This window comes from Myotis yumanensis, unplaced genomic scaffold, assembly GCF_028538775.1.
Source record: "Myotis yumanensis isolate MYYU_CA2020_CCGP unplaced genomic scaffold, mMyoYum1.0.hap1 SCAF_12, whole genome shotgun sequence".
NCBI classification, from domain to species: Eukaryota; Metazoa; Chordata; class Mammalia; order Chiroptera; family Vespertilionidae; genus Myotis; species Myotis yumanensis.
The window spans coordinates 45,857,248-45,879,253 of NW_027223763.1; the positions used below are offsets into that span (position 1 = coordinate 45,857,248).

Consider the following 22,006-nt stretch of genomic DNA (forward strand, 5'->3'; position numbering starts at 1 on the left):
TGGTGGTGGAGGGGTGCAGGCAGGACTTTATGGTAGAAAGTAAAAGTTTTATTGCTCAGCCTTTTCAGCCCCCTTCCACTTCCACTTTTTAGTCATCTAAAGTTTCTTGGTATGTTCAATGTAAGTATGCTTTATTACATTTCTTTTTTCTTTTTAATATATTTTTATTGATTTCAGCGAGGAAGGGAGAGGGAGAGAGATAGAAGCATCAATGATGAGAGAGAATCATTGATTGGCTGCCTCCTGCACGCCCCCTGCTGGGGATGGAGCCGAAACCAGGGCATGTGACCTGACGGGAATTGAACTGTGACCTCCTGGTTCATAGGTCGACCCTCAACCACTCAGCCCCGCCGGATAGGCCATATTTTTTTTTTAACCTGTGGAAACCATTTCAATCCTTCTTTAATGCACAGAATTGTTATTTGCCTAAATACCTTTGTGAGCCAGAAGGCAAATTGGGAACTCCAAATGCATAGACATTCTGTACTTGTGAGACAGGTGTTTGAATGAGTTTGTTTCCCTCTTTCTTAACCTCAGGCATGGGGTGCCTCCAGTAAAGACCCCCTCTCCCCCTTAGCTGCACTGGGATGCCCCTCAGGGGAGTCGGAGCATCCCTCTACCTTGACTTCTAAGGTGAGGACCGAAGGGAAAGCCAGATGCATTTTGTGCCTCTGACAATTAAGCCTAAACTGTTTACGTTGTAGAGGGAGTTGGAGATAAGCTAAAGAATGTAATTTGTCTTCCACTTGCAGATACCAGGGAGAGGTCTTGTCAGTCAGCAGACCACCAGTGTCTGCTGTGGAGGTGATTTCCAGCCTGGCAGCTCCACTCTCAGCTGCCTGAGGGACGGGCAGAAAACCTAGGGACAGGTGGTGCCATTCTGGGCCTGTCTGCTTGTGGCCAGCTGCCTCTGCAAATAGAAGTTTTTCTAGAATCGGTTGGAGGGAGTGGAAAGCAGACCCACGCAGTAAATAAACGTGTGTGTTTAGTTAGGAAAGGAGTTTGCCTGTAAGTGAGTCTGATGGCAGGTTCCCAGGAAGCGCAGGGCAAGCCGGCTTCTCGGCGTATTTGTGCTGAGTTGTATTAAACTCTGGGAACATTCTGAAGTTCGCTGTAGAGAAAGGGGCATTTCCAAAGTTGCCAGCTAAGACCATACCCAATTTTCCCAAGTCCTTTCTTTGCCATGCAGTCTGTGCAGAGCTGCGTAGTTAAATTAGACTTCTTTATCTCTGTGTCCTTGGTGGCAGCAAAAATGACAAAAGCTGAGGGTGGAGCAGAGTTGCATTGTCTCATTGAATCCTCACTGCCACCCTCTGAGGTTGGCACTGTTATTACCACCATTCTGCAGATGGGGAAACTGAGGCACAGGGGTTAAGGCAGTTGCTCAGGCTCACGCAGCCAGCTGGCGATAGAGCTGAGGGGACGCTTACCGTTCTTTTGGTCCAGGGCACTTTACGTGTTCCTGTTTAATTCACAGTAATTTGTACTTTTTAAGTTGGAGATTTGGCTGTGTACACCCATGATTGGGTCTCTGTCTCTGCTTCTCAATTTTAAGGTCCAATCAACCAGATAAGAATGCCTTTATATTTATCGGCCAAAGGCCAGTCATGCGTGTATCAGCTTTAGTTGGGAGTCAGCGGCTAAAAGTGACTAGATTCGGAACCAGGGATATCACACATGCTCTGGGTGCCTTTTTGGGGGGGGGGGCGGGGGGGGGGGGAAGAGGAATGTGGTTTTTAAAAATAGTGACTTGAATATATACATCAAGGAGTCATCATAGGCTTCTGCATAGGTATTTGCAGACTATGATGCTAAAGAAAAAAATGCCCAGAATAATTGAAATTTGTAACAGTATTACACTTTTATGGCTTTTTATTGATGAATTATTTAAACTTTGGAAAGAGGAAAAACAATTGGAGAACTGGATTTAAGGTAATTATTATGATATTATCTTCTCAGTAAGACCCACATGTTCTTTTTTATTAAAGGTGGTGGGGTTTTCATTATTTAGTATGCTACACCAAGCCTTCAGATATATTCAATTCTGCCAGTTTCCTGAGCTTATTAAGGAGATTCGTAGAATTACAGAAGATTAAAGTAAGTGTTAGAAATCTCCAGCTCCTCTCTTCTGGCTGGATCACCTAAAGCACCCCAAGTGAAAAATCCACCCTGTTGTTAAAGACCTCTAGGGAAAAAGGTACTCTGAAATGTCTCTCTGTAACTCATGCCAATGCTTAACAACCCTGAGGTTTAATGCTTAGAAGTTGGTTTCTTATATATGGATGAAAGAAACTCTAAGTACAGTATAAAATATTATGAAAAGCTATGCACTATGCAAAAGACCTCTCATTCAGAAAACAAAACAAACACACACACACACACACACCAGAAAGTACTTAGTTGAAAAGGATCTCTTTATTATGATAGTACACGTAAAATGCCTACAATAAAAATAAATATTTTTCCCTCATGAGTTCTTCATCAACACCAGAACCAGGGCTACCAATTACCTCAAGAAGTCTTATCAAGCTCTGTATCTTTTGGAAAGTTTTACGTAACTTCAGAAGAAGGGGGAAAAAGGAACAGTAGTAACACCACACACACACACACACACACACACACACACACACACTCTGCAGTTTCCTAAGCAGTTTGTTCTAATTCTTCACATTCCTCCTGTCAGAGTGTTTGCTTATGGCTACCTGTGCATTGTCATGTAAGCCCATTTCTAAAAGGTATGTGTTGGAAATTGAATAAAAGTGTTTAATTTTTCATAATGTATGTCTTTGTATGGTTAATTATTAAGTCATTCTGAAGTGTATAGACTATTATTTTTGTCACCATTGATGGAATCATCTTAATTTTTCTTGGAAAAGATAAAGACAGTTCTAGAAAGAATGCTTGTGAGAGGTTTTAACTTCTGCTTACTGAGATTTTCTTTTCTCTAATTTACGAAGTCATCTGGCGGCACCTCTAATCATATTTATAATTTTGAAGTAAGTAAAAATCCACTTAGGAGGAGAGATGGAATCTTCCTATGTTAGGCCCATACTTACCATCCCAACCTCTTAAGTACAATGTGGACAGTTGCTTTAAATTAACGTATTAAGTACAGTTCAGTAAGCTTGGTGAATGCATATCCCTTTATTCTGATAACGTGCAAAGAATGCTCCCTTTAATCTTCATATTTGCGGCTTTTTATTAGGTGGAACGAGCAGATTGTTTTTCCTCTGCACTGATTGTTTTTAGAAATATCTCTAATATGTAGTAAGAAATTGAAGTTCTGAGATGGCACTGATTTAATCTGAGCTATACTTGATAGGTCATGAAGGGGAAATGCCTGCCCTCTTGAGTTCACACCAGAGGACCGCAGGCTCCTGGCTGCGTTTGTGAGGCCTGGCTCTAACAGCAGGGCCCGTCCAGCGGGGACTCAGTGTGATTTTAGGACCACACCCAGATTGCATCTGACTTAGGTTATGTTATCAACTTACTTTGTAATAACCTAACTGACTTCGGTTGTTCCCTTACTTTTCTGAACTCTGAATGCACCTGTAGTTCTTTTTAAAAATCCACTTTTGATGTAGACCTACATCAAAGTGTGGCAGCCCATCCTTTAGTCGGTTTGCTATGGAGGAGTCATTTGGGGGCCATTCCCACAAATGCTCCTTAGTGAATGCCATTTTCCTTGCCCCAGGTTCTTATTTCTCTGGCCCCGCCTTTCCTCTCCACACCTCCTTTTTTATTTTTCTTCCCTCCTTTTTTCTTCTCTTGCGATATTTACTGGTCACCATCCCTGGGCCCCAGGGGGACAGCGGGAAGGCCTGGTATGGCCGCAGGTCAATGACCCGCCCAAGCTGCTCATATCGCTCTTGTCCCACAGGCCCCGGGCCGGATTTGAGCGGCCCGAGCACCCCGCAGAAGCTGCCAGTGCCCGCACCCAGCGGCCGGCCCTCGCCCGCGCCCCCCGCAGCAGCGCAGCCGCCCACGGCCGCAGTGCCCGGGCCCTCGGTGCCACAGCCCGCACCCGGGCAGCCCTCGCCCATCCTGCAGCTGCAGCAGAAGCAGAGCCGGATCAGCCCCATTCAGAAACCGCAAGGCCTGGACCCCGTGGAGATTCTGCAGGAGCGGGAATATAGGTAATGCACCCCGTCCCGGGGGTTCTTAAAAGTCTCACCGAGCCTGGGGGTGGATGCCGTCTCCCAGGGCTTTCGTTGCTCCTCTCTTTGGTTGAGGGAAAGGCCCAAGGATGATTGCAGAGGCCAAAACTCATGCGATGGGAATGATTTCAGCAAAGTGGGGTGGGGAGGTGGTTGTGGTGGGGGGCTCTCCGATGGCTCTGGGTTGGCAGCTCTGTGATTTTCACTCATTTAATCAGGACACCTTTACCAACCCCTGTGACGTGTCAGGCACTGTGTTAGGTGCTGGGGATGTGAACAGAGGTGGTTGTCTCACACAGATTATGGGGTGCCTGATCTAGTTTGCCAGCTTGTCCTTGATTGGTGACTGCAAGTTGGTCAGATGTTGAGTGTTTTGTGTTGGCCTGACCTTCATGATACTAAAGTACACTTTGGTAGGTATAATATATTTTTTGCTTAAATTCATGCACTATTTTGGTCTATGCCTTTTTAGTATATGTGCTGCTGTGAAGCGAGCACTTGGTCTATGCCTTGGTCCAACGTTAGGAGTAAGCCCTATGTAAGTGTCTTCATATGGGGTCCTTTAAACTCTTCCTCCAGAAACGTAATTTTCACCTGATTTGGCACATTTATCTAAATCAGGAGTTGGCAAACCTTCTCTGTAAAGGTCCAGGTAGTAAATATTTTACGCTTTGCAGGGCCATATGATCTCTTTGACAACTACTCATCTCTGCCTTTGAGTGAGAAAGCAGCCCAGATGATAATGGGCTGACTGTGTTCCAAAAAAACTTTATTTACAAGAAGAGGCTATGGGCAGGATTGGCCATAGGCCATTGTTAGCCAACCCCTCATGTACATGGTTAATGTTAACCAAAAGGGAGACCAATAAGTACTGAGTCAAATGAAAGCAAAGCTCAGATCATGGTTTCTGGAGTTAGCAAAAATCATGCTCGTCACTTTCTAGCTGTGTTGCCTTGGTCTAGTTCCATCTCTTTTCTGCGACTTGATTTCCTCATTTGTTAAAAGAGGATCTTCGAGTATTTCTTGTGGGAGGAGATAAAATGACACAAAGACGTTTAATACAAATTAGCTATTAGTATTATTTCCCCAAAATGATTTAATTGAACAGAAAATTAGAGTTTAAAAATTACAGAGAATGTTAGTAACAATGTAATAGGCTCCCTTTTCAAACATTACCTTAAACTTTATTGAAAAACGCATGACTTATTCATTACTAGATTAAAATACTAAGCTATCAGCTTTGAGAGTTATCCTGAAAGAAACCACAGTAACTTGCCGTTAAATGTGTGCAGTTGTTGTTGTTTTTTATGACGAGTGTAACTGTAGTCTCATTACTATTGCTAATCCTCAATTAAGAGCTTTTATGTTGCTGTTTCCAGCATTTCATGTATCCCTGGGGAGCTGGATGCTCATCATCTGTAGCTATTTCAGTGTTCGTAGGCTGGTTTTGTTGGGTGAATAATTGCTGTATATTATAAGGTCAAATATTAGCAAATATTTTTTAGACAGAAAAACTATATTTATGTACAATCCTTTATGCTGCTATAAAAAATCAAAAGCAATTTTTAAAAGACAGTAAATGGGATAGAGAGTATCATTTACTCTAAAATTCTGACTTCCTAAGAGTGAACATTTTTTTCCTACCCTGAAGGCACAAACCTACCAGTACCTTTGTTAAGTCATGTGAATTACCTTCATAACATCAGAGATACTCTCTGTATCTAGAATTGCATCTGTATTTTTTTTTCTTTATTCAACCTGTGTTGTGTGTGTGTGTGTGTGTGTGTGTGTGTGTGTGTCTTACTGGCTCCTAATTTTTCTTTCATTTTCACCAGGATTTTAATTACAGACCTTTCTTGTACTGAGCTCATTTTAGCACCTTTTTTGGAAGTGATCTTAATAGGTGGAAGTGATCTTAATAGGTATACAGCATTAAGAGTACTATTTAGCCTATTCCAACATAAGAAAAGCTTTTGTCCTTCACTCCTATAGTAATAAAAAAAATAATGTATCTGTCAGTATCTCTTAAACTGTATGCCTTGTAGAGTGGTGGAATGGCTGTTTTTCATAGTATTATGACTTGACAAATGTCTCCTTGTTTGTGAGGCTGCGTGGCTTTTGAAATGATTGATCTGGCAACCCTGGGTCCAGACAGCTGGAGGGGCCTTTGGACTGAGTCCCATGGCCATCCTGAGGGGCACAGGTTTGCACCTGCTGCATCGCAGGGCCACCTTCTAGCTTCCTTATAGAACAACAGCTGGTTTCTGCCGATACGAAGATAAATTGTTCACATGCCAAGATTAGTAAAATTTTTCTCTTAAAAAGGGTAGATTAAGACCCTTGGGCCCTTGTAAAGACAGCTTGGAGGCGTTCCCACTTGCCCCTCTTGGAGAGAATGGCCTACTTAGCCTGTAGCATTGGTAACTGGAAGGGCCCAGTGTACTTGTACCTTCTGATCAAGGATGTGAGCAAGGTCTTAAAAAAATCCATTGTAGCCCTAGCCGGTTTCTCAGTGGTTAGAGCATCGGTTCTCAGACTGAGGGGTCCTGGGTTCGATTCCAGTCAAGGGCACGTACCTCGGTTGCAGGATCTCGGTTGTAGGACCTCGGTTGCAGGCTTGACCCCTGACCCTGGTCAGGGTCCGTGTGGGAGGCAACCAATCAATATGTCTCTCTCACATCGATGTTTCTCTCTCTCTCTCTCTCTCTCTCCCTCCCTCCCTTCCAATCTCTCTACAAATCAATGGGGAAAAAAAATCCTCGGGTGAGGATTAACAAACAAAAAATCTCTTTTACAATTTTATAAACTTTAGTTTGAGCAGAGTCGTCTGTCAAAAATTCTTTAACAGATGTTCATTTCTTTGACCGTTATGATATCACTTATCTTGTCTATGAAAATTGAAAGGAAATTGTCAGAATCTTAAATTTTTTTTAACGTTAAGTCCCTTGGCTCCTTTTCCTTGTTCATCATGCAAGGATTTTGACAAATTGGCCTTCTTTATTTAGTAATAGCGTAAATAAGTGTATGCATGTGAATAGTTTGCCTCAGATCTGTACAGTCTCCAGTTAAAACAGTTTGCCCATTGGAATTGGAGCCTTTCTCTTTGAAAGGAACTTTATTGCTTTTCTCCGTAGTGAGTGTCAGAGAGATGTCCCAGTGCTTTTCGTCTGGGTGTCTTGTCTTTTTGGCACACTTCCTTTGCCCCACCAACATACCTAACTTCAGTTCCTCCATTGAGAGTTAGATGTTTGGGCAAAAGGGCTCCAGGCATTGTCACATTAGCATGTAAACTAATTCCACAAATGTTTGCATGGGAGATGGATTTCAGATTCGAAGGAAGAGCATTTCTGTGTTCTTTCAGCCCTCTGCTTATCAAGGCAGAATATTGCTTCTGGAAGCAAATATAGCCAGTATTTTTTGGGTGTTTTTTTTTTTCTTTTTGTCCTCTCTGGTATCCATTACAACCCTGAAAATTCCTGCTCAAAAATTACCAAGGGCCACTTTATCAGCAGAGTTACAAAAAGTCGGTCTCCCTCCCTCGCTCTCTTTTTAAAAGTGTCACTCAGCTCCTTGCAGGAACAAAATGTACCAGTGTCATTTTCTGTTCAAATAACTCTCCTGCAGGAATCATAAACTTCTCCTCTGGACCTGAACAAAATATCTGTTGCCTTTAATGGAACTCTTTTTCTTGCCAGAACAGTCACCCTTCCTGATTTACTGTTCAATCTGTATGAAAAACTTGAGTGACCTAATTTTGCTTCAATTTTCTGAGCTCGTGAGGACACTAAATGAGCCTCCTGCAGTCAGGCAGTATTACAGCTGTTGTTGTTTCGACAAGTTGAGAATCCTGAATCTCTTTATCGGGCAACCTGCTGAATCCCATTGATAGGAAGATGAAATTGTCTGGAGAGAAGCATTATTTAAAATGAAGATTTCCATTAACAACCACCACCACCAAAAGACAACATTTTCTGTGTTAAAGAAGCCCCTCCTGTACCTTGGCCCCCACCCCCACCCCCACGTGCTGAATTGAATGCAAATAATGTCACCCTCCCCTTCCCCTATACTTCGCACGTTTGTACTCTGTACTTCTTGCCTCCCTTTCATAAAAAAGAGATTCTTTTGTGCTGGGGAATCTGAGATTCACTGACAAGTGACTAGGTCCTTTGGAAAGAAGCAGTCATTTCAGGAAGAAGTGTCATTCTCCCCGCCCCCACCCCCCGCCCACCACCCCAGCTCCTCACCCACTGCAGTGCCCCAGTCCCCCAAGGCCGCATCCACCCCCAGTCCCCACCTCCCTTCTTCCCCATCCACTCCCCAGCTCCCACCCGCCCAGATCAGTGTGATTTAATCTCTACACTGTCCATCCAGCTGTCCTAAGATTATTTATTTAGTTCTTCAGAAGATTAAGGGAAACACAGCTATTCCTCTAATTTAGCACCTGACCCACTTTGTCAAAGAGAGTAAACCAGAACAGCGGGGGATGGTTTGGGTTCTGGGCTTTTCAAATGCAAAAGGTCTGAAGTGACTCTAGAACCAAGGAAGGAGAATACCCCATGTTGGCCCTCATCTCACCCCTTTATATTTAATTTTCCTTTTACTATGGCCTTATTCTACAAAAGGGAAATTGTTTCAGTTTAGTTACTTCCTTTAAATTATATATTTGAAAAAATCCACAAAAGGTTTTTCTCTTAATATCTTAATTGTTAAGATGCATCATCTGTTGCAGTATTTGGAGATTTGGGGCTACGTGGCTATTTAGGAAATTGATCTGGATACAATAGAGTAGGAATCTGTTATATTATTTTCAGTTAAATCAATGAAAAACAATGCATTTCCTTTATTATCATTAAAATTTTGAAAAAGAGGACATTTTACTTCTCTACCAAGGCAAATGACAAAGTTGTTTTTTGTGGGTTTTTTAAAACAATCATTTTGATATTTGGACCATATGAAATCCTAAGATATTTTTCACATCTAAGTCACAGATTTTACTTCTTCATATTCATATATATATGTGTATATATATATGTATATACACACACACACACACACACACACACATCATCATAAAGGTTGATGAAACCATAATACTAATTTTTAACAGAATCTTAAATGATCAACGTTTATAGTTGAGATCCAGGAAAGTTCTCAGCTAGAAAGTCTATTTTAATTATCCTGTGGTGGTTTAGTGTCAGGCAAAGGAGGTTCCGTCTAGAGACCTCCTTTATTAGCTCTGAAGTCAACGTGTTTCTTTACATCGCCAGGCTTCTGTTTTCCCATCAGTAACAGCACCATTATACCTTGAGGGGTGTGTGTGTGTGTGTGTGTGAGAGAGAGAAAGAGAGAGAGAGAGAGAGAGAGAAATAAATAAAATTGTGCATCAAATGTACTTAACGCAGTGCAGTTCATGTTAACGTAGTTTAGCTTACTGCCTTTTTTATTACTATTCTTTCTTTTGAAGTCTCTTGCAAGACAGTTTTGCCCCAAATTTGGGGGAAGATAGTTCTCAAAATAGATTTAAATGGCATATAATTATTTGCAAAAAAAAGAATCCAGGTGAACTCTAGAACCAGGCGTTTCTGTGAGTAACAGTCCTGGTATCCCAAATGAATGAAGACAGTGGGATGTCTCCTATTTTCCCTCATGAGGAATTACCTGCAGTTATATTTTTGATAGTGTCTAAAGTGAGAATCCCCAGCAGTCCTTTTCTAGAAACTCCCAGTTTTTAAATACTGTTTACTTTGCTGGTTGCTGCTGCCCCAAACCTGATTTTTAAAAACGCCTAAGTTGCCTTTTCTTTCCCCCAGCAAGCATTGCTCATAGAGGAAGTGGCTGTGGTTGGCAGGGCTCTCTCTGAATGTTTTGGGTTGGCCGATTCCTGTGGCCTCAGCATCTACAAGTGCTCTTGTTCACTCGGCTTTAAAGGCCGCCGTCATCAGCATCTTGGCAAGGCGGGCAGATGGCCCCGTTGCCGTAGGACAGAACCAGAAGCTGGAAAGGAGACTTTTAGCCCTCCTGCCAGTGGCCGCCTGGGCTTTTTGGAGCAAGTCAGAGTTTCCTGCCTCTCATTTTCTCTCTCTGTTCAGAGCGAGCAGTGGCACTTGATGTTCCTCCTACATGTATCATGAGCCTCCTTTCCTGGGTGTTAGAGAAAGGTTATGTCCAAGACCAGAGTGTTAAGCAACATATAGCACCTGTCTGCATTAATGCAAGGGTGGCTTTTCTCTGTTTAACATCAGAAAATCTGGTTGGGTGTCAGAAATCAGCCATGAGTGTCTGGGATAGGTTTTGCCATGAACTTGAACCTAGTGTTACTGTTTGTCATTTAAGAATGAACTGTAATGTATATTTCCATCTCTCCCGCCCCTGTTTTACTATCTCCCTTAGGCTTCAGGCTCGCATAGCTCACAGGATACAAGAACTGGAAAACCTGCCGGGGTCTTTGCCACCAGATTTACGAACCAAAGCAACTGTGGAACTGAAAGCACTTCGGTTACTCAATTTCCAACGTCAGGTATTACCTTTTCCCCCCAGCAAATCTGAGGCGGAGGAAATGAATGTAATTGTTGGAGATCGGTGTGTTTCCTCAAGTCTCTTCAATATTGTTATAAAGATAGAAACTTAGTAACACCGTGTATCTTTCAGACCAGCAGCAGAGAGCTAAAAGCACTGAAGACGAACTGCTTATTATTCTGTTTTTCTCGCCTGTGTATCAGATACATTTTTTCCCCGCCTGCAGGATGGTTTACAAAGTCAGAGTTATGGCGGTTTGTTACCGTGGACGAAACCTTGAGAACAAATGAGATAGCTCGTGTTTGCCTTTATGACTCCCAAGAACAACAATCACGTGGTAGATGAGAGCTTCTTTGTAAGCACAAATGTATAATCCTAGCACAGTGATGGCGAACCTATGACACGCGTGTCAGAGGTGGCACCCGAACTCATTTTTTGGGTTGATTTTTCTTTGTTAAATGGCATTTAAATATATAAAATAAATATCAAAAATATAAATCTTTGTTTTACTGTGGTTGCAAATATCAAAAAATTTCTATATGTGACACGGCACCAAAGTTAAGTTAGGGTTTTTCAAAATGCTGACACACCGAGCTCAGAAGGTTCGCCATCACTGTCCTAGCATGACCGGGAACATATTTTAACAAAGACAATAGCCACTCTGCTAAATTAATAGTCCAGCATTTATAGAAATACATAAACCTGTGTCTTGTAACTTGATTATTCACCACAACACAAGTTTGGTGCATTTGATCCTGTCAGACCTATGCACTGAGTAACCAATGAGTTATTATCTATTGTTCCTACTATGGTTCATAGTAGTCACTGATTAATAAACACTGGCATAATGATCTGCTTTAGAATTGCTAAATCAGTAGGACACCAGTGGAATGACAGAGAGCTGATTTTCACTTTGGTGAGTTTTGTCTTAGGGACCTGTCTGCAGGTCTCCTGGTCTGCAGGCTGCCTCATTTAGCCAAACGGGAAAAGGGGCACTTTGCCATCAGTCAGATGGGTTTGCTTGGTTAAGGTCCTAGGGCAATGATGGCGAGCCTATGACACGCGTGTCAGAGGTGACACGCGAACTCATTTTTTTGGTTGATTTTTCCTTGTTAAATGGCATTTAAATATATAAAATAAATATCAAAAATATAAATCTTTGTTTTACTATGGTTGCAAATATCAAGAAACTTCTATATGTGACATGGCACCAGAGTTAAGTTAGGGTTTTTCAAAATGCTGACACGCCGAGCTCAAAAGGTTCACCATCACTGTCCTAGGGCATGCAAAATGAGTTACTAATGAATGAAAGTGAATTGCATGACTTGGTCTGTTGGAGGATGTGATTAAAATCACAAGGCCACCTCACTTGCTATTGTCATATGACCTTGGGAGTACATTTGCCTTATCTATAATAATAAAAGGGTAATATGCTAATAGACTGGACATCTTCCAGACGTCATTCCGGACATCCTTCCTGACAAAGCTGGGGCTGGAGGGAAGCCAGCCCGGGTCCCTGGTGCCTACGGGTGGCCCCGAGGGAAGCCAGTCAGGGTCCCGGATGCCAGAGGGAAGCCAGTGCCGGCAGCTGAGGGAAGGAAGGCCTACTCTTGCACAAAAATTCGTGCATTGGGCCTCTAGTTGGTTATAATATCACCAAGGGGCATCAGTGTGGCTGGGTGCTGCTTGGTCATAGGTTTGTGAGAGTAGATTAGAAATTTAAAAAAAAAATTTAGAAATAAAAAAAAAAAAGCAAAGAGAGAAAACGTCTCTGAGTTCCATTTTCTTCCTTCTTATAGGTGACTTCATAAAATGCATTGATAAAGCGTTTGATAAGATTTTGTTTAAAAAATATTACCGAAGTATATTTTTAGGAATAACATTATATTCAAGTTAGCTTCACTATGCTAGACTCTTATTAGTCTCTGATTTTTGCTTGATATTATTGAAAAATTCTATTATCTAAGAAGTTTCCCAATGAAATGAGCTATAATTCATGCTGATTTCAGATTCAATTGAATTATTATTTTGATGTATATTTTCAATTTCCCCCCTCTATCACCACATAACATACAAAATGGATAAGTTATTATACTTATGATCACCCTAAAAAAAGTTCATGATATAGTTTAAACTTTGAATATCTTTCAAAGAATATCATTGTTAGAATTGGGAAGAAGCCCAAACTTGTATCTCTTGTCTTTTACATGAGACTATGAATTAACACTGTTTGAGTATCTGCTGCCATTGTCCATGAACAGGAAGTAATCCTTCTGTTCATTTTGCAGAGCATCATTAAAGTTAATCTTTTTAAAAACAAGGAGCCCGTTAGTATGGCATTTAAGACAAAGTAAAAAAAAATTAAATCTTACTAACTAGTATCATTGGAATAATTAAATAGGATGAATAACTTTATTTAAAATATCTACTTTATTTTTTTTAATGTTGTAATGCTATAATTGCTTTTTTTCTTGAATTATTTGTAAAGAAAAGCTATACCATCTTAAAAAGCCATGCCACATAAATTTGGCATGATTTAGTCCCTTTATTTACTAAAAAGGCCAACTGTGAGTGAGAAACCTGTAGAATCCCCCTTCTGCCCCACTCAGGGGAAACGAGAGAAGGAGAGGGTCAGGGGTCTGGCCACTGCTCGGGGAGCCTCTCTAACTGCTTTCCTCCCGCAGCTGCGGCAGGAGGTGGTGGCCTGCATGCGGCGGGACACGACCCTGGAGACGGCTCTCAACTCCAAAGCGTACAAGCGGAGCAAGCGCCAGACCCTGAGGGAAGCCCGCATGACGGAGAAGCTGGAGAAGCAGCAGAAGATCGAGCAGGAGAGGAAGCGCCGGCAGAAGCACCAGGTACCACGGCCTGGCTTTGCCTCTCCCCGTGTTTACAGACACGTCCACCTCAGTAACCGGCTGGAGCAGAAGGGCCGGAAACGTGCGCGGTGGGCGGAGGGGGCGTCACAGAGCAGAAAAGTCCCCGGGAGCTCACATAGTCTCCATTGTGTAGTCGGGGACACGTAGGCCAGGTGACTTGGGCTTTCTTCGTTCCAATCAGCTGTCACCTTCCTACTCCCCTGGAAAGCTGCGGTCTGGGTGGGATTCCCACAGCAAAATCCTGGGGAACTTGGAAAGAAGAAAGCAAAGAGTTATTTTTAATAACACAGGCAAATATGGTGTCCAGGGCTCTGTGACGGGCCCAGTTGGAGGTCTTATAGGGGCAGATATTTAGGAACATTCCTTTCTAGGGGTTTGGAAATATTCTGATGTAGGATTTGATTTCCTAAGCCTATCTATAATTTATTTGTCTTTTTGTGCTCAGTTTAGTGCCTATCCTAGTTTCGTTTTTAAAAAAATGTCAGAGTTAGTGTACATAAGGGTACACTCCTCTCCCCCATTATTTAAAAAATATGTACCAGTTACTTATGGAGTTTTAGCTTCCTATAAAATCTTGAGTCACAATTCTAAGATAGTTAATTTTTTTTATTGCTTTTTTTAGGGAGAGAGAGAAACATTGTTTTGTTCCACCTATTTATGCGTTCATTGGTTGCTTCTTGCATGTACCCTGACCGGGGATCAAACCTGCAACCTTTGGAGTATCAGGCCTAACTGCTCGGCTGGGACTCTAAGAGAGTCAGAGCAGAGGAAGCATTACTTTTATAACATAATTCTCACTGGATATACCCATGTCCCTCAGGTTTATTTGAGAACGATTGGCTTTTAATTTTATCATTTTCATTTTTCAGGTTCCTCTCCTTTTTCTTTTTATCCCCTCCATTTTTTTATCTTTCCATTTTCATGCGGTCACACCGTCAAAGCTTCAGAGACCGCTCTTCCACAGGCTGGCACGAAAATAAACTTTGAGAGGTCATCTCTCCCACCAGCCCGGTAGCCCGCACTCAGCTATGGAGACACACACCAGGGCACCTATCCCAGAATAGTCCCAGGTTTCTGGTCTTTGTTGTTGTGAAATGCACACTGAGCGTTTTTTCCTGGACTAGGCTGGAACCTCCAGGGCCTTGGGAAATGGATTTTCAGTATTCTTTTCTACTCCCCTTGGGATCCTTCAGGAATACCTGAACAGCATTTTGCAACATGCGAAAGATTTCAAGGAGTACCATCGTTCTGTGGCCGGGAAGATCCAGAAGCTTTCCAAAGCGGTGGCAACGTGGCACGCCAACACCGAGAGGGAGCAGAAGAAAGAGACGGAGCGGATCGAAAAGGAGAGGATGCGCAGACTGATGGTGAGGAGCCCGGGACAATGCCCCTCTCGCACCCTGTATTGGGAGTGTTCAATATGCCCTAGTAGAAGGAGGAAGGAGAAGCTCCTTACCAAATGTATGACCATGTCCCCTTAACTTCATGCGGATGGAGTTCAAACAGCCTCTTTCCTGGACAATGCACGTCACACGTCTTGGGTTACTGCTGGTCCGTATAGTTTTCCCATGTCCTAGGATGGCATTGCTGCTCAGATTTAGCTTCTCACATAAAGGACGGTACTGTATCTCTTGGGAGTTTTGATAACCAGATCTGGAAGGCTGGAAATGGCAGTTCTTTTTAAAATACTGCCTCTTTGAGACGAACGGCACACGTTGTTTTGAATGAATAGCTCATTAGGTTGTGTCTTGGAACCTGATGTCTTTTTTTTTTTTTTTTTTATGGCAGAAATTTTTCTCTAACGATGTGAAAAGTGATTGTTACGTTAATTTTGAAATGTTGCTTTTTGTTTATAGCGGCGGGAGGGTATTGTCAGAGGTTAGTCAGGGGTTATTATTTTTGCACTGTTATTTTTCAGTGAATATATATCATAGAAGAGATTGATTGATTTCATTGGTCGGCATTTTTTTTTTTTTTTCTAAGTGGACCTCATAGAACACTGTGGGTTTTACACAAGTGTGTGTGATCTGGAATGCTAGGAGACCTGCAGGTTCTGTCTGGGACATAGCTCCTGAGTCCTGCATGAAGAGAAAGTCATGAGCCTCAGCCCATAATTATGTCCTGGGGGAATTCCAAGTGACAGTGTCTTTCTTCCTTGCTGAGATTAAGGTTTGCATTTTGTTTTCATTGATTTTTGGGGTCCCAGAGAGTAAACAGCATATTTTAAAATAGGTCCTACTAAATCTTACCGTCTTCTCCCGCCTTCCTCTCCTTTTGGGTGAAGAAGACTGCCCAAGAAATGTCTAATTAGCTCGGGAGACTGTTTCAGAGGAATCTGAGCAGTCGGCAGTCAGATTTGTCTGATTCAACCGAAGTGAAGCTGTATTAGCACTTCAGTAACAGATTGGTTTGACACTAATGATTAGGCATTTGCAAATCATTAATTTTTGCAATTAAATGATGGAATATACAGATAACAGAGAAACTGAAGTTTTCTATCACTCTTTCTTCAAGTGAGATCAACCATAACGAAAAGCAATTAGAGTTCTAATAGCATTTGAGGTTCGTGCTCATCCATGGGGCCGACAGCAGCTAGACTGAGGGGTGAGCCTGCTGTCACAGGGGCACAGGCTAGAGTGGCACCCCTGAGGAACGCGCTGGGCCTTTCTGTAACGCAGCTGCCTCCTGAGGCATTTGCGGCCTGTTCCCTCTATCCTGCGTCACAAGAGGTGTCCTTTTATTGGGACATAAAAAAAAGATTTCTCCTGAAATGACACAGAGTATATCAGAGCTTTTACCCCATTTAACCTTATAATGTGGCTGAATGGTAGGTGGAGGTGGGAATTACTGCATCTGTGTTATTGTTGGGTAGTATCAGACGTCAGATAGTAGCTGACTTGTCCCCAGTCACGTAGGCCCAAAGGACAGTGCCAGTTATGACAAAAATCCCCCAAATTTGACCTCCCCTATCAACCACAATGTGTGTAATGCTTTTACGTATAAGAAGTTATTTGTTCAGTGCCCATTTGATTATTTTGCCTTTAGAAATACTTATTCTCTCCACTTTTGATTGTATTTGAAAATTTCCAAAATACAAAGTTAAGAATTAACTTCAGATGGTGAATTGTCTGATTTTAACATTTTTGTGCTGTTAAAGGAACACAGAAGAACAAAGAGCTGATGCAGCGTGCTCCATCACACCACATAAATACTGCGGCCATGTGTCCTGACTTTGCCGCGAACCCCGGTGTCCCGGATGTAGGCATCGCTCTCCCCTGTGTGTGCCCGGTTCCCTGTGTGTGGGAACCCTTGCAGCCTGGAGCATTCGCTCTGCTGCACTCACCACTGGAGTTCAGACTGTCAGGGGGAGGGGGAAAAGCATCTACAAACTGTCATTAGGCTCTGATCTGGCTTCTTTCCTTAACAGGCTGAAGATGAAGAGGGCTACAGAAAACTGATTGATCAAAAGAAAGACAGGCGTTTAGCTTACCTTTTACAGCAGACCGATGAGTATGTGGCCAACCTCACCAACCTGGTCTGGGAGCACAAGCAAGCCCAGGCGGCCAAGGAGAAGAAGAAGAGGAGGAGGAGGAAGAAGGTGAGTACCCAGTGGAGGGATCAGTTTCAGGCGTGTATTGCTCTTTCATATATACACTTACCACACTAATAAGAGGTTTAGATTACTGGATTGCAGAAATTGCTCCTATAAATGGGTATGGTGTGAAAGAGTTGATCAGGCATACTAGACATTGGAGATGAGGAGGTAATGGGTAGGAGGTATTAAACTGTAACAGTGTGGTTCATATGCCCATTGTTTCACACAGTATTTAAAAACTAAATACACATGGTCAGTAAGAAGAGAGAAAACACAGGCACAATGAACTGTTTTCTTAAATGTGATGTCGTATGGCAGTGTGCTCAGCTAAGAAACTAAAGTGAAAAGTTAGGAGAAATTGCAGTGTACAGATTGAAAGAAACCATAGAAAGACATAAGAGATAGCTTTGGGATACTTTTGGAACAAATTTCAGCCTGTTTATTTGGACAGCCAGCAATGCCAGAATTGTTCATTTAGATCAGCAGCCCTGTGTCCCACTCAGGGAAGTGTGCAGGTCAGGGTTTCAGGTGATGTTGGAAAACAAGACTCTTAGGTAAAATATGCCCTAATGGTCATGAGAAGTGAAAGGTAAGATATAGAATTTCTGCTCTACATATACTACATCCCAACTCAAGGGCAACATGCTAGTGTAGGCCTGTGAATATAGCTCTTCTCTGAGGCTTAAGTAGTCTGCAAACAGCTCTTGGTTGATGTTTTGTTTCCATGGTAAATTCTAATTGGCCCGGATACAAACAGGATGTCTTCCTCAGAATTGGGAAGATTGAGGAAGGGTAGCATTTAATTGTTTATTCTCTGCACTGAATAATTGAGCAAAATATTTTTCCAAAAATAATTAATTTCATGGCTCCTGAATTCTCATACCTGTTTCATAATGAAGGAGGGGCATGCATGATTGAGAAGGTGCCTGCTTGCTCCTGATCCCTGTAGTAGAAGATAGCTTCCCTTCTGGTGAAGATGCACGAGGGGTGTCTCAGGGTTTGGGTTTAGATGTTTCCATGGTGAGAAATACCTCATTTTCTTGTCAAGGTAGCATTATAGACTTTGCAGAATTGCAGCTCCAAATATTTAACTTAAAAAGACACTTTCAGAGTTAGCGAAGAGCACACAGGCAAACAGATACAATTCTGTAACACTAGGGGCCCAGTGCACAAATTCGTGCACCTTGAAAGGGCTGTGGTGGGCACAGGGGTGGGTCTCGGCCCATCCTCTGTGCCCCTGCCAGGCCCCTTCCTCCGCGGTCCCCGATCCTCGGTCCCCTGTCTGCCGGCAGCCCCACTCCCGCTGCTGCCGCTCCCATGCACTGACGGCGCCAGCCCCACTCCCACCCGCTGACGGGCGTGGAGCGATTAGGGCTGGCCCCAGCAGCAGCTGCAAGTGGAGCCAGTGCCGTCAGCAGGTGTGAGCGGCGGCTGCTGCCCCGATCGCCCCTCAGGAGCACGGGGAGGTGAAGAAGCCCTCGGGTGATCGGGGCTGGCAGCTGCCACTCACACCTGCTGACGGCGCCGGGCTCTGGCAGTAAGTGCAAGCGGGGCCAGTGCCAGCAGTGGGTGTGAACGATGGTTCCAGCGCCGGAAGCAGGTGCGAGAAGCGGCTGTCGGCCCAATCGCCCCTCAGGAGCAGGGGGAGGTGGAGAAGCCTTGAGGGGCGATCAGGGCCAGCCACCACTGTCACCCGCTGGTGGTGCTGGGTGATCGGGGCCGGTAGCAGGTGCGAGTCCTGGGTGCGACTGCTGGAGCAAAGAATTTTCAGTAACCACCAGAGGCTCACCTGCCTTGGTCTGGTGCCCCTTCTCACCTGCTCCACCATCCCACCATGGCCAACGCCCTCCATGTTCCACATTCTGCTGCCTGCTGCCGATGCCCGCCATGTTCCGCATGCGCGCTTGCCCCCTGCTGGTCAGCTCACATCATAGCAACCAGTTGTTCGGTTGTTCCACCGTTTCATCTATTTGCATATTAGCCTTTATTAGCCTTTTATTGTATAGGATTCCATAAGTGGACCCCATGAAATGGCATCTGTAGTTTTTCTGAATTTAGTCATGGATTTTGCAGAGATTGTCACAGAAAGGTCACTGTTAGCGTTTTTAATATTAACATTTGTATTCTACATTTCTTTGTGATTAAAAGCTAATGGCCCGATTCTGGCTTAAAATTAATAGATTCCTGTCATGGTGGTAGATCATTATATCATCGTAGAAAGATACATAGTTGAGTGATAATGATTATGGCTTTATTTTTGTGTTAATCTGTACAGAGCACGAACCTGTCATTTTTTTCATTTCACAACTCTGATGATCTCTAGGTTGGCTCTCTACCTCCAAACTCTTGCCTTCCCAGTTTGCTAGTAGCACTTATTCTATTTCTTGCATTTGCTCAATGACTGTTACCTGAACACTTACTATGGTGGAGATGCAGTGTGTTGGATGATGGGAGAGGGAGAAAGTAATGGTGAGGAAAGCACTCTTGCCCTCTCAATTTAATCAGAGAGAGAGAAAGAGACAGACAAACAGACAGACATTAACCAAATATGCATCTAAATATATAATTATAATCTGAGATGAATGATGTGAAGGAATAATGCCAGTCAATTATTTCCTGATTTCCTGGCAAATGAATAAGAATAGCCAAGCACTGCAGTCTGCCTTGTGCTATCTCAGGCACTTCCCACTGATGATCTCACATGGTTGAAGATGCAGACTTATCCCTTGATGAACAGCCCTTACCTCTTCCCTGCTGTGCTATCAGGGTGCCTTGCATTTGGGCCCTCTCTGCTCTCAGCAGGACTAAGGATCACCTTCCTGGGCCATCTTGCTGGCAGAAATGGGATAAAGCTGTGTCCTTCACGGGGCTTTGAGACTGAGTTCAGAGTGAGTTACCCAATTCCAGATGCACCTGTACTAGTGCAGAGAAAGTGGGTGCTTTCAGAAGCTGATAGTTGGACACTTGGTATGATCTGTGGTTCTTTCCTCCACTAGAGTGAAGGATTGAGAGTTACTTATTGCAGTTTCTCTGGCTGGAAGGAAACTGCATTTGGAAGCTTAAAAATTCTGTGCTGTCCCTTTCAGCATTTTCCCATAGGACTGACATGCTGAACCTTACTGCATTTTTTTAATTAGGAAAGGCATCAATAAATCTTTGCTTTGAGAAAACCCTTTCTGACCCAGTGAACTAATAGCATCGAGCTGGTAGCAGCATTTGTAAGACCTCTAAGATGCAGGTAACTCCAAGAGCTGTGCTATTAAAGTTGAGTATGATTGACCTTGTAATGTAATTGCAAAAGGGTTACTTTTTGCTTTGTGTTAAACTCAGTGTATAATTTTTAAAAATAGCCCCCATGTAACAGAAAAGACCTTTGTTTTTCCCCATTAGGAGTATATTGTGTTTACTTGTTGTTAGTGAATAATAGAGTGGGGTTCGTTTAACCTGCCATGACCTTGTTTAATTTCCTCTTCTCACTGTTAGAGCCTTTTCTATGAAGTACTATTTATAAATCATTCTGAAACTTCTCCTTCTCAACCTGGTCTTCCATTAATACCCTTGAAATGGAAGAAAAACAAGTAAACTGTATATATCTGCTGAAGAGGTAGAGGAGGAATAATTGTTAAAGCATTGAAATACCTCTGCGGGGAGGCAGGATGAAGGCACTGTTACGTGCACTTAGCGGGACTTTGAGGCCTCTGACCTTTGCCATGCCTGTTCTCTAACATCTACTGAGTGACTGATGACAGGATAAAAGGGGGAGGGGCTAGATGAAGCCACGGGAGTTTATATAAACATAGGATTGAACAGGCTAATTTAGAAAATTGGACCACTCTCCAAATCATGTTAGCACACAATCTTTTAAATCCATAACTGCATAAGAAAACATATCAGACTAATTTGTTCTTATTCCTTACTGGGTATTTCATTAAAAGATCTGTTATCTAGTACTTCAGTCTCTCAATCTATCAGAAGGTGATTGATTGGTTAGGATTGAATGGGAAAGTTTCTCTAAAGCATTTTCTATGTTTCCTGGCACGTTGTAAGTACTCAGTAAATCTTAGTTATTTTATCAAGCCATTTTTGTGGTGTAAATGTAGGATCATGGTTATTGAAATGTGATTGTAGGGTTTCGAAAAGAAAATCTTTTCCCCCTTTACTGTATATTCTCTGTGATGTTGAGTAAATAGCCACCATTTTTTTTCTGGTTGAGGATCAATCAAATATTGCCCTTTAGGATAATGACAGGTTCTTACACTAGTGAGGCCTACAGTGAGAAAGGGGATTTATTAATGTGGGTGGATCCTGCTTATCCCTCCCCAGCTCCTGCAAAGAGAATTTGTAATTATGTGGCCTCTGATTTAGAGTGGTTTTTGGTGACAATAAGGCATTTCTTGCAAAGTTTTAGGATGTATTTTTCCTTAAGCTGTGGTTAGGAGCCCATGCCACCTGTGACCTGAACCTCCTGCTTAAAAGTCTAGGCATTCTTTAGAGTTCAGCTTCCCGAGCTGTGGACTTCAGGCTGGAAATAAATATTTAATTCAGTCTTTCAAATCTTTCAACGGGCCCTGCAGGCGTGGCTCAGTGGTTGAGTGTCAACCTGTGAACCAGGAGGTCGCAATTCGATTCCTGGTCAGGGCACATGCCCGGGTTGCGGGCTTGATTCTGGGTGAGCGTGCAGAAGGCAGCCGATCAATGATTCTCTCTCATCACTGATGTTTCTATCTCTCTCCCATTCCCTTCCTCTCTGAAATCAATAAAAATATTTTTTAAAAATCTTTCAATGGGGTGTATACTAGCAGAACTATGTCCTTGTTACTTATTTGTGACATTTCTTGAAGCCCACAACACTAACAGGA

General features: G+C 42.9%; 1 protein-coding gene across 3 annotated transcripts in view; it reads left to right on the plus strand.

Annotated features, from left to right (window-relative positions):
• The window catches only part of SMARCA2 (SWI/SNF related BAF chromatin remodeling complex subunit ATPase 2), a 168,203-nt gene that overhangs the window by 28,108 nt on the left and 118,089 nt on the right, over nucleotides 1-22,006 (plus strand). For all 3 annotated transcript variants that reach the window (XM_070431563.1, XM_070431561.1, XM_070431562.1), the window contains exons 5-9: nucleotides 3,881-4,136; nucleotides 10,548-10,674; nucleotides 13,358-13,531; nucleotides 14,746-14,919; nucleotides 16,980-17,150. In XM_070431563.1, the coding sequence (XP_070287664.1) occupies nucleotides 3,881-4,136; nucleotides 10,548-10,674; nucleotides 13,358-13,531; nucleotides 14,746-14,919; nucleotides 16,980-17,150 (902 nt within the window). The remainder of the gene's footprint in view (nucleotides 1-3,880; nucleotides 4,137-10,547; nucleotides 10,675-13,357; nucleotides 13,532-14,745; nucleotides 14,920-16,979; nucleotides 17,151-22,006) is intronic.